This window comes from Plectrocnemia conspersa, unplaced genomic scaffold, assembly GCF_051122295.1.
Source record: "Plectrocnemia conspersa isolate PC_06_02 unplaced genomic scaffold, ASM5112229v1 ptg000006l, whole genome shotgun sequence".
In the NCBI taxonomy this organism is placed as follows: Eukaryota; Metazoa; Arthropoda; class Insecta; order Trichoptera; family Polycentropodidae; genus Plectrocnemia; species Plectrocnemia conspersa.
The window spans coordinates 13,640,761-13,652,819 of record NW_028277170.1 but is presented as its reverse complement, the minus strand read 5'-3'; the positions used below and the strand labels follow the sequence as shown (position 1 = coordinate 13,652,819).

Below are 12,059 nucleotides of genomic sequence, written 5' to 3'. Positions count from 1 at the left end.
TAAAAAGTTTCAAAGCGCCCTGCTAAATAACGACCCCCAGGTCTTTTACCTAAGGGAAATAACTTATTATTATCCCCGACTCAGCGGGCACTTCTTTGTTATGCTTAAAACGAAGTAAACTTTGATTATGTAGTAATATCACGGGGGAGTTTGTATACGCGTTCGCTGGTGTGCATATTTGAGATATAATACAGGTTGAGCCAATGAAAATATTTAATTATATTATTTTTTTTCTAAGAAGATATATTAACACTAAATGAGCCAAATCCATCATAAATACATAGTTGATCTAGAAACAATTCCTCATAGCTGATAAAGAGATCAATGTGCAGTCAGCGAATTATAAAGCTAGATGCCAACTGATGGGTTTCAATAATACCGGAATTTTCAATACCAGTAAAACCGAGAAAAAAACGGTCAATATCGGTATTGACATTATTATTATAATTTTAATTAATTGCCTAAAAAATAATCGGAGTTCTACTCGCATGATTATTTATATAAGCATTTGATTACCTCTGTAGCTATTGCTTCGATATATTTTTTCTTTAAATTACAAATTATTTTAATTAAAAAAAATCATCAATTATAAGAAAATCTTTTTTTTTTAAACGTACATTTTATATTTAAATATAAATATTGATAGTAATGATGTTTAGTGAAGCATATTCCGTATACTATTTGGATAAAATAGCGGCTAAAAAAATTATTGCGGTACTCCAATAAAGGTATTTTGATAATTGATTAAAGTAACTTGAGATAACATCATGGGACCTTCAAAAATTTCAAAATTAGATAATTTTCTCACACGTTAATCGTGATTGACTTTATCAAACGTCTCGTTAAGATATGTGTATATAAATAACGTCTACTTGTACATCAAAGTCCAAAGATTTTGATTCAAAGTTCCAAAAAATCATTTCGAGATCGGCGAACACATACAAAAAGTGACCGTAGATGGTGTGAATTAAAAACCATGCTATTGATTCAATAGGTTTGATGACAGTGGTAGTAAAAATATCTGTGTAAAGTTATCTCTTCGTAAAATCAAAACGAATGACACTCACCCAGCGATTTAGTTTTCTGCTCCAGCGTAGTGAGCGTTGACTCTTCAGGTCTGGAGGAGCGCGAGTTGAATCCAATATTTCCGGTAACCTCTTGCGTCAGCTGGTCGGCAATTCTTTGGTTGCTGCCATACAAGTCACTAAACGCACTAGCCGTTCCCAAGAATCCGGACCTGTCCTGCAGGGCCGCCTTGGCCTTCTCGACACTCTGCTTTAGTTGTTCAAACGTCGACTGGTGGAGCCTGTACGGTGGCCACTCGCCTGTAGCCCATGGCTCCTCCTTCAAGGCGCCTCTCTTCAGCTCCAAAGCACCTCCATACGAGCAGCTGCTCTCGTACATTTCGACTTTGGCCGCCTTCCTTGGGGGTCTACTCTTCTCGTACCTGAAGAAGAATTAAAATTTAATCAACATATAAATCAGCACTCTAACGCTCTATAATCAAATGTAAAAATACTAGTTTATACAAGTTTATTTCACTAGGATGTTAACAGTTGTATTTAATATGGCGGTGTCAAATCCTAACCTCGCTGAAATTATGATCAACCTCTAGTTGGATGATTAACGCATTCAATAAAGGCGGTCTGATAAATTAGTGTAAAAACTATTTTTTTTTTAAATTGCACAAAAAATAAAGCAGGAATGAGATTTTAATGGCGTTGAAATAATCTCGTTTCCAGGCTCACAGTTAATATCAAAACATAAATAAAAGTGTTATTAGTAAATTCCGAATAAGTGCAATAAAAAAATTTAGATTATATTCTTTAAATTCAAGTAGACGCAAAGCTTAGAATAAATAAATATGTATTACAACTAGTTTTGATATTTCTGTGTACGAAAAAAGTTTAAAAAGCTTATCTGGAATTACTCATTTACTATTTCGTATACGTAGCATAAAATAGTAATTAGAGTTCCCTATTTTTTTATTATCAACTATTCGAATATCGAATATATATTGATATAATGCTGTATTATATAAGAAAAAAAAAACATTAAAATTATTTATTTATATTTTAACATTTCAAAAGGCTACAAATTAGCATAATAAATTACTTTTAATTTATTGGGAAGTCTACAGGTGCACAATATTAAGTTGAAAAATTTGGAATTTCTGGAATTTCGGCAGTAGCAAAGTGTTTAATTAATAATTAATATTTGATATGATTAATGTTGTTTCAAGTGACATACAGACAAGAGGAGTTATTTCGCAAAATAAAAATAGGGCACAATTAGACTGAAGACAATGCAGCGGTAATTTTAATTAAAAAAATACTATCTGCGTTTTTTGTAATACACAAAGACTTACAAGATGTGATTAAAAAGTACGGTAAATGATTTTTTATAGCAGAAACAAAGTAATAAGTCTGATAACCTGATCCGTTAAGATAGTCAGTGTCAAGTTTGAACAAGTTGTGATTTGTTATCCGGCTTCTAGAGCCGGAAGAGTGAGGTCATGTTTACGTTGTCTGTCGCGCATCGTGGATTTCGAACATTTAAGTTGTATTTTAAGTTGCAAAAATGTGCCAAAGAAGCTCATGAAATGTTTAAATCAGTGTATGGAAATAATGTAGCGACTTTGAAGTGGTATGAGCGTTGGTTGAAGATGATCAACACGATCGGGACGTCCTCAAAAACAGACGAAAACGTGCAAAAAGGTTCAAAAATGGTTCGTTCAAACGGGCGATTGACTATTTGAGAACTTACCGAAGAACGTGCAAATGAGACGAGTGAGTGCAAAGTTTGTTCCCAGACTTTTGACTGACGAACAGAAGGAAAATCGTGTGTCAGTTTGCACGGAATTGAAGGATCGTCTTGATGCAGATCCGGACCTCATGGTCAAAATTATTACTGAAGTTGGGTGTATGGCTATGTTTTCAATGGAAAACGAGTGGCTCTCCTCGCTTAAAAAGGGGCACCTCAGTCAAAGTCGAACCTCAACTTCATGCTAATTGTTGTTTTTTTACAGTGATGGCATAGTGCGATCAAAGATCGTTAAATTAAACACACATTAAAACAATTTATTAAGTTGCTGTACTGTTATTAATAAACTTAGATATATAATAATACTCTGATGAGTATAAAACAGGAGTAAAATTTTTTAATGAATCGCAATTGCCAAAAAAAGGTAACTGAATTCAAAATTCACTATAAATTCCCGTATTTTATACAGCTTTTTTAATAATACATTAAATTAAGCAAAAAATATAAACATGGCGAGGGTATTAAATTATGATTAAATTCAAAATCCATATTCAGAAAACATGTTATCACTGTGCGATATATTATTTTTAAAGTACATATTAACCATATCGCAAAAAACTTCTACATAAATTTGTTATCACACTATCGCACATTGTAAATACGAACCATCAAATTTGCCCATGAAATGCATATTTGTTTGCTTAATCGTGGTAAAGGTTATCAAGTAAAAGCAAACGCTATTGAGCAGAATATATGTACATATGTACATACATATATTATATTTTAATAATATTGTAGATACATATAAATATATATATGAATATACAATATCATCAGAGATTTAATTAAGTATATTTAAGTTTTTATTATCAAAAATAGCACGACTTTGATTTTAATGCGAAATTTATTGCTTGTTATAAAAAAGTATGGTATTAATTTTAAAATGATAATGATTACATAAAATCATTATAAATTAAATGAAAGCTTCCTATATTTAACTCCAATAAAAATATATTTTTAAATTAATATAATTATCCTCAATAGTAAAATATTGTATTTCATACAATATACTAATTAAATTGATTTTTAGCTATTTTGTGTATTTAATTTTGCTTCAGAAACCTTGGACTTAAGTATTATAACCAGCTAATTAATATGCATCGCTATTACTGTCATGTTGTATCATATAATGGCTAAAATATTCAATATCCAGTGCTTCTAAAACTTTTGTACTGTATATTTAATATTTATATATTATTTGCACATTATTGAAAAATATTATGAGAGTCAATTTCATAATCTACAATGTATTCTCTATCTGAGAAAACGTTACATCGGTAATAGACTTCCGAACTGTGCCCAAATCACCTCGCGCGTCGATCCGTCGAGTAATTCCGTCGTGTACCTCATTTCCCCGGGACGATTGTCTCTGTGGACTTTTCCGAAGATCCATGGGCCTGCGAAACAATGGCACAACGGAGAGAAGAGCGCGACTGGCACACTGCTGGTGTGTTGTCTCCGCGTGCACTAAAGCGGCCAAATTGACTGTATCCGGTGCGAGGGAAATGCGTTGCGGCCCATTTACGAATACAGCGGATCCTGTTTCTTTTTTTAATGACGTAAACATATTATCGCGGCGTAAGGACGCGTCCACATCAGACGAGGCGATCGGACGCAACGTGTGACGCGGCTCTTACATACGACAATTGACCGAAGCGCACGTCGATCTTGGGCGCGATTTTATTTATTAAAATACTATCTTTGTTCCGTAATGAGAAAAAATATGTGCAGAAGATCATTTAAATTTGTGCATTAGTGATCATGCTTCCGTAATCAAGTAAGCCCACTGAACAATTTCACTGCTACCAGTGTGTTCGAAGTTGTTTGAAAAAATTATCTTTAAAATATTATACTAATACCCGTAATTGAAGAGAATATATACTGAAAAACAGTTTGAGTTGAACCAGAATCACTCTTCGTAGCGTTAAACAGTGCATAAGATAGCAAGTACGATTGAAAAAAAAAGATAGAAAAAATGGAAATCTGCTCCGCCATATTTATCGACAGGACTTGTTCATAAAATTATAAAAAAGTATATGTACTTTACTAGACAAAATTCTGGTTCTTGCCTCTCATATATATTATAGAATTAAGCATGAGATTGCCTGTTTTGAGCTTAAGAAAATTATAGTTTGAGCCCTTCAGGGCTCAAACTTTAATAGAAGCAATAACCAAACTATATCACTCATTATCCAAGCTTAATATATAGAACTCGAAATTGAGAATTAAACTAAATGAGAGTAAGCCAGTTCATGTAAATTTTCACAATCAATATATAAACTTCAATAAATGCCGGTGTATCAAAATAGACAAATCATTCCTTTCTAAAATTAGGCAAAGTATCTAGAAATTACTTAGATGCTAAGCTACACCGGAAACACGTTTAAAAAAATTGAATTCAGAAAACTGTATTAGCTAATGGTAAAAAACTCATCATTTGCAAGAATGGCATAAAAACAGGTCATAGTCTAGTCTAGTTCTGTACCAAACATTGAACTCCATCGAGACTTTTGGATAAAGACAATACAAATTTGTCTTATCACATCAAGTAAAAGCTAAAAAATCATGTCAATACTGAGGTCGTTCATCACCTCAACGTAAAAAATCTAATAAAAAAGTAAACCACCTGAATTGATACAATCATAATAATGTTAAGCTAAATGGCAAAGAAAACAAATCATGTATTGCACATATACCTGAGCAATTTATTTTTAAATAAATAATTTATTTAGAAAAATATAAGCAATATTATAATTTTCCAAAAAACTCCCTTTAAAGAATTTATGAAACAAATTGGAGTAGATATATAATAGAACAACTTTTAATGCAATCGGAGAATTTTTGAGTCCAACGTCAAATAAGTCTAGTGCTTACTTTTTTTCGGCACCCAACGCGTGCAGACAAATAAATTAATTTATTGCATTAACAACCAAATATTGCTTTTTATTACCTCACATCATTAAAAGCACGCAAAAAAATGTTTAAACACATGTATAACATAATTTATTTTAAAATGCAAATCAATGATTTTTTCATAAAAAAATCGCATATGTTGGGTTATGCTGTATTTACGTATTTTTTATGCTATAATATTTACATAAACATTAATAACTCAAATTTAATTTTAACATGGTATAAATAAAATATCAATACGAGAGATAAATCTTTCATAAATAAATATTATTGCGATATTCTAAAATCAATATTAATAGCAATAAAATAAAATAAATAAATCACATCTCGGAATAAATATAATCATATCGGATATTCGAATGCTTTGGTTTTTCTCATCAATTATTTTTTCAGTAAATTAATTGAAATAATAATTATAATGTCAAAACCGATTATACCAGTATTGACCTTTCTCTCTCTCGGTAATACCGGTATTATTGCAATCCCTACTTGCCGGCTAACTATCCTTATAATATTCACATTTTGAGCTCGCTTTTTCTGGTGGGTGCCAACATTTTAGAGAGTGTTCCAAAGATAATTCGATTGATGCTCAAGCTTTCTCGAACAATTGATTCAAGAGATGGGACTTTTAGTCACGTTGGAAGAAAAGAACAGACACTCACACGAGCAGAGCAGAGCTAGATAACGGACATCACTACGACAACTTACTGAAGCTATAAACTGAAATTCACTACAATTGGTGGAGAAGCACAAACTACGCCTGGACGAACACACTAACAAATACTCTCGGAATTTCAAGACCTGTCAAAGCAACTCTATATGTGGTAAATTATGATAGCTATAAATGAAAGCACTGATATGACTTAATAATTCGCCACCAGTGAATTGCTCTTCTGTATCCGTTACTAAATAAGACACTCGTGAGCTGACTTTAGTTACTGCCTCATTTTCACGAACAAAATAAAGGAATTCGTTTTAAACTTTCCAACTTTTCTGATCGTTGCTATTCTGCGAACTAAAAAGTTACTGTTTGGTGCGCGTTGTGGCCAGGCGGCATCATTGAGCCTTGTTGTTTTTAAAACGATGAAGGTAGGCTTGTAACAGTCAACGAACGTTGTGCACGAAATCGAAGTTATTAATGCAGGGCCGGCCCTAGGTTATTTGGCGCCCCAGGCAAAAACTAAATTTGCGCATTCCCCCCCCCCATCCCCTATTAATACTTCAATAACTCATTACATGAGCGCAAAAATATATTTCAAAGGAAAGTAATTTAATATTATATTTTACACCATACTCTTTTTTGCGATTGTGGGTATTTAAGAATTTGTAGCTTATTTTTCGTTGCGATTTTTTATGCGTGAAATAATCTAAAGAGTACGCAGTAGTGTATACAAAAAAAATAATATCAGATTATATTCTTTAACAATATTGTTTGATAATTTTAAGTGAATATTGCACCTTTTATTGGCATCACGGCGCCCCACAAGATCTAGCGCCCCAGGCGACCGCCTGTACTGCCTGCCCCTCGGGCCGGCCCTGTATTAATGTAGAAGACACGTGTTCCAACAAGATGGCACACATTGCAGCGTTGGATGTTTTGCGTTAAAAGTTACCAGGTAATATTATTTCACGTTTTGATGAAGACAACTAGCGATTTAAAGCCGTTGGATTTTTTTATTGGCGTTACGCTAAGAATCGTGTATACGTTGGAGCACTTAAAAAGCAACATCTGCCAAGTTATAGCTAAGATACCGCCGGAAATGTAGAAAAAGTCATAGAAAATTACGTCGAAAGGATCTGCAGCTGAAAAAGCTTCAGAGGCAGATATTTAATTGATATTATTTTTTATAATTAATGAAATACATCAAATGTTTGATTAATAAAATATATATAAAGGTATCCTTAAATTTGTATTTCATATTTAAATAAATAATTATAGTTTAATTTTTTCCAGGTTTTCTGAATACCAGGAACATGGGTCGCAACTTAAGAACGTTTCCGACATTCAGAATTCAAAAATCAGGATAGAAATCTTATTGCGACCCAATGTGTCTCAATTAGGCGCGGTATTTCGACAAATCGAAGGGTTAAATCCGCGACATAATTTTGACATAAATCGAAACAAATTGGTAGAAAAAACGGATCACTGAATATATATTTGAACTGATACGACTATTTGAAACATTACTAGTTTTTAAGCTTTAGAAAAAGACGGTTTATCATAAAAAAGATGACCGGATCTTAAATTTAAAGTATTGAAAAAATAATAATAAATTCGTAAAAATAAAATAAAGTTAGCCAATTGTAATCAAATTCAGATAAATACTGAAGTATGTATTACAGATATAATTATTTTTAAAATCAGATCAATGTTAATTCAGACATACAGGTTACATAAAAAAATATTTTTATAGTATATATTGTATTAACAAGATAATTTATTTCTTAATTTTGCGTTGATCTCATATGAGTAATTTAGCAATCAGCAAAATAAAAATTTCCCTGTTTATATAAAAATACTTTTTTGAGAATGTTTTAAATCTAAAATGATAATATGTAATAACCTAAAAAATGTTCCTTTTAAGAAAATAATGATATTAAAGCAGCGTGTAATTCCACATATTATTGAAGTTATCTTATCTTTGCGATATACGAAAATCTTATTGTAACTAAACTAATCATGCATTATCTAGTATCAAAACTTATGAGTGTAATTTATATAATATATTTATATATCCCTGAGCAAATTTGGTCGATTCGCAAGGCACATGTAAGCCAATTAGTCTAGCACATGAGGACAGGAAGTCAGAGTATTACCGCATTCGTAGTTAGAATTGTCCCGTCGCTCGTTCATTGTCACTCAAAACGACAATATCCGAAATACGTTTCGACATTGATTTGCGACCTATGCTCACAATCACATTGCGAAATAATACATTTTCTTACTGCCGGACAATTTAAACCGTTTTCTCAGTTCAAGCGACGCTGAGAAACGACATATATGGTTAATATTACTAATTTCTATAGTCTATTAATAAAATAGCAGTTTAAAATATTCAAACTAATTATATAATTTACATTGGTTTTATTAAATAATTATCTGGTGAAGGTTAACATACGAACCTTTATAATTAAGTATAAAATTAGCATTATTTTTAATATATCTTCTATTATGAACATTAGATAATTTCGAGTTATTATTGTATATTTTATTAAACTAAAGTTTTAACTGACAGTCGTGCTTTGGTAGTCGATACTGATCTTTTATATATCTGGGTTGGTGCACATCTAAATTGGACTGCAAAATTTACGATGGCTATCAACATACAATATAATATAATCCAAGCTGATCTAAACAAAGCTTTGAATAAAATCATTCTTGCCAATGATAATTTTATAAGAATAATTAATTATTGAATATTGCTAAAAATTATATTTATAATAACTTTTATAAATTTATGCACTAGATTGAACGTATCGTTAATTTTTTAAGCACATGCTTGTGCAATTTTTACAGTATTTTAAATGTAAAATTTTATCTGATAAGATAATACTAATCATCTGCGTTTAGCATAGTGTTTATTTTACAGATTAATCATATCTATAAAATTATTAAAATTTTAATAATTAAAATATTTTTTTTCTACTTTATTTAACTGTTTTTTAAAAGTTTTTTTTACATATATGTATAATTGTTTGTTAAAGTTTACTCATACGTCTATAAAATACAATATATTTTTTTATTCTGACATTCTGATTTTTCGTTTTTTATTTTTCTGAGAAATGTCATTTTCACTTCTTGATAAATAAATAAATATATATATAATATATAGTATGTGATTAAAATAATACAGTATTTTCATAGTATTAATGAATCGAGAACTGGATGATCATTGAAGAGGATAAACTTCAATATTATGACGATTTTTTATAATGGACGCGAATAATCTATGGACCAGAACGGATCGATTTATTTCGATTATAAAATATATAAAATTGTGAAAAACAGCTGTTGCTAGTTTACATTTTTAATATTTCGAACAAGTTACTATAAAAAAACTTTTTGGATTTAAAAAAAATGAGATTTAGGTTCGCCGACATGTAAATTTTTTGGCGTAACTTTGTAAAAAGCCCCCATTCATTTTTGTAATCTGCCGATTTCTAACCAGAGTGGTTTTTCCTTTCCTGATTATTAATTATAATTCTACCAAAGCAAAGATTCGAGTAGTTGGAAAATCGTAAACAATATTTATTTTATAAATATTACTTATACCCTTCCAATATAGCATGCATATTTTTAATCACACATATCTACCCTTTCTTATGCAGCGTTATAAAAAAGGCGGAAATTGTAAAACATTTAAGAATATTTGTACAAATTTAATTTTGAACATTTTTTTGAGAAAACACTAATGTACATCATTACACAAAAATATAGCAATGCAATGGTGATGGTGTTGAATAATTTTCATAAAAAACAGCAAGCATTCGACTTAACCAGTTAAAAAATATTTTTAGAAATAGTGCTTCATTTTTTTATGTAGATAAGAGATTCTAAATAAAATCAAAATATATAATCCTAACAATTAATACTATTGATTTAATATTTGTAATTACTTGTATGTAACATATAATAAAATAAATAATATTAATACGGTACAGCTATTTTTTGCTACCAAGATACCAATAATAATTTATATGAAAACTTGAATTATATATACTCTTTTGTTTCTTAATTTTTTTATTAGATATAGTATTTTAATTATTATTTATTTATAAAATAAAAACGTATTATACTATAGATATGTGTCATTTTATTGCAGTCATGAAATTAAGATTACTGCGAATTTTTATTGCAAATATATGAGATAAAAAAATGTTATTACCATATAGTTTAAAAAATAAATCAATTTACCTTTGGCTGGATTATTTTTTCACTATTCGCACCAGTTCTCTTGTCACTTATATTACAATTTATTTCAATTCAAACACATTTTATTTATATAAAAAATATTTCCAAAGAATTTATAGTCACGAGTTTATAACCATTTTATAACCATATTTTATTGGAAATAATATTACTGAGTTCAAACGCAAACTTCGCGCGCGATTCGCATTTTATTCGTTGTACGATATGTGTAAATATTTATTCTTTTGATTTTATGCTCGTGTCACGTGGTGTGGCAACAACAATAACAACAAACGTCCGCGATGGACCACCAGTCCGGTCCGGCAAGGGTTACCGAACGCCACCTGCCGTAGACAAAAGGAGTCGTTAACAACAAATAAAGCGATCGGCCGATGTGGTGGGGGGCGCTCCAGGGTCACAGGGTGGGGGTGGGTACACTTCTCTGGATGTCGACAAGAAAAATTCGGAACGGGAAAATATCTCTCGGCGACTGGTGTTTATAGGATGGAAGGTATTGTGAGCGTGCTATCGGATATCGGTCTAGCAATGGAGTTTCCTTCCCCGGGCCTAGGAGCTAGTGCGGGAGGCGCAGGCCCCGCCCCGGGGCGGAGTCCCACGGGGGTTTAGCGCAGGAGGCGTACTCGCCGCCCTGTCTCATCCCTTTCGATGCGATGCTAAATCGAGCGGAGACAAAACCGAGTCTGCTCCGCTGCTTCTCTCGCGTCTACTCGATGTCTCTTAGAAGCCGTGTCGAATCAAAGACGGCTATCTCCATACTATTTCAAACATAATTCAGCCCAGAAAAAACAACCTTTATTTTTCTAGATTAATATAAAATACATCATTAAATCTAAATTATTTTATTTTGGATTGTTTTATAATACTTCTTGATTGACATCGATGCCAAATATTACCGCTTGTTTACTTTTTCGGCACTGTGTCATAATATATAAACAATAACCAATTATAAATACATTTTAAAGCGAGCGAGTTCATCATTAACAACGTATGACATTACCTTCGCGTTTTCTTCATGAGCGTTGTCATAAACATAAACAAGTTGACAATGATTTTTAGACACAGAAGAGATTTGGAATTAACATCAGGGCCGCCTATTTTTATGTTATTATTAAAATCTAAATCTCAAAATAGTAGAAGGGAATTATATGAGCCGTTGGGTCTCTTTGCAGGTATAGATTAACAACCGCCATTGTTAATCCATGCCGTACACAGAATTGCGTGACTTACTACCTGCACTATTCCGTCGATTGAGACAGTGGCTTTAAACGGGGATACATATAAATAGATTACATTTTATTTTGTTTTACTATGAACTTAATTAAATTTGTTTCATATTATCTTAACATTTTATTTCATTAAATTCGATAATTCTTCACATGTATAGTTGAGATTT

General features: G+C 31.4%; 1 protein-coding gene across 4 annotated transcripts in view; it reads right to left on the bottom strand.

Moving 5' to 3' along the window:
- The window catches only part of LOC148234289 (DNA-binding protein D-ETS-3-like), a 128,300-nt gene extending 117,501 nt beyond the window's left edge, over positions 1–10,799 (bottom strand). For 2 of the 4 annotated variants that reach the window (XM_088187761.1, XM_088187764.1), the window contains exons 1-2: positions 4,169–4,304; positions 1,068–1,447 (exon numbers count right to left, since the gene is read on the bottom strand). In XM_088187761.1, the coding sequence (XP_088043887.1) occupies positions 1,068–1,447; positions 4,169–4,173 (385 nt within the window). In that variant the 5' untranslated portion in view covers positions 4,174–4,304. Of the gene's footprint in view, positions 1–1,067; positions 1,448–4,131; positions 4,305–10,651 lie in introns of those variants that run through there. The other 2 variants (XM_088187763.1, XM_088187762.1) reach the window with 2 other exon arrangements.
- Between the last annotated feature and the right edge of the window lie 1,260 nt (positions 10,800–12,059).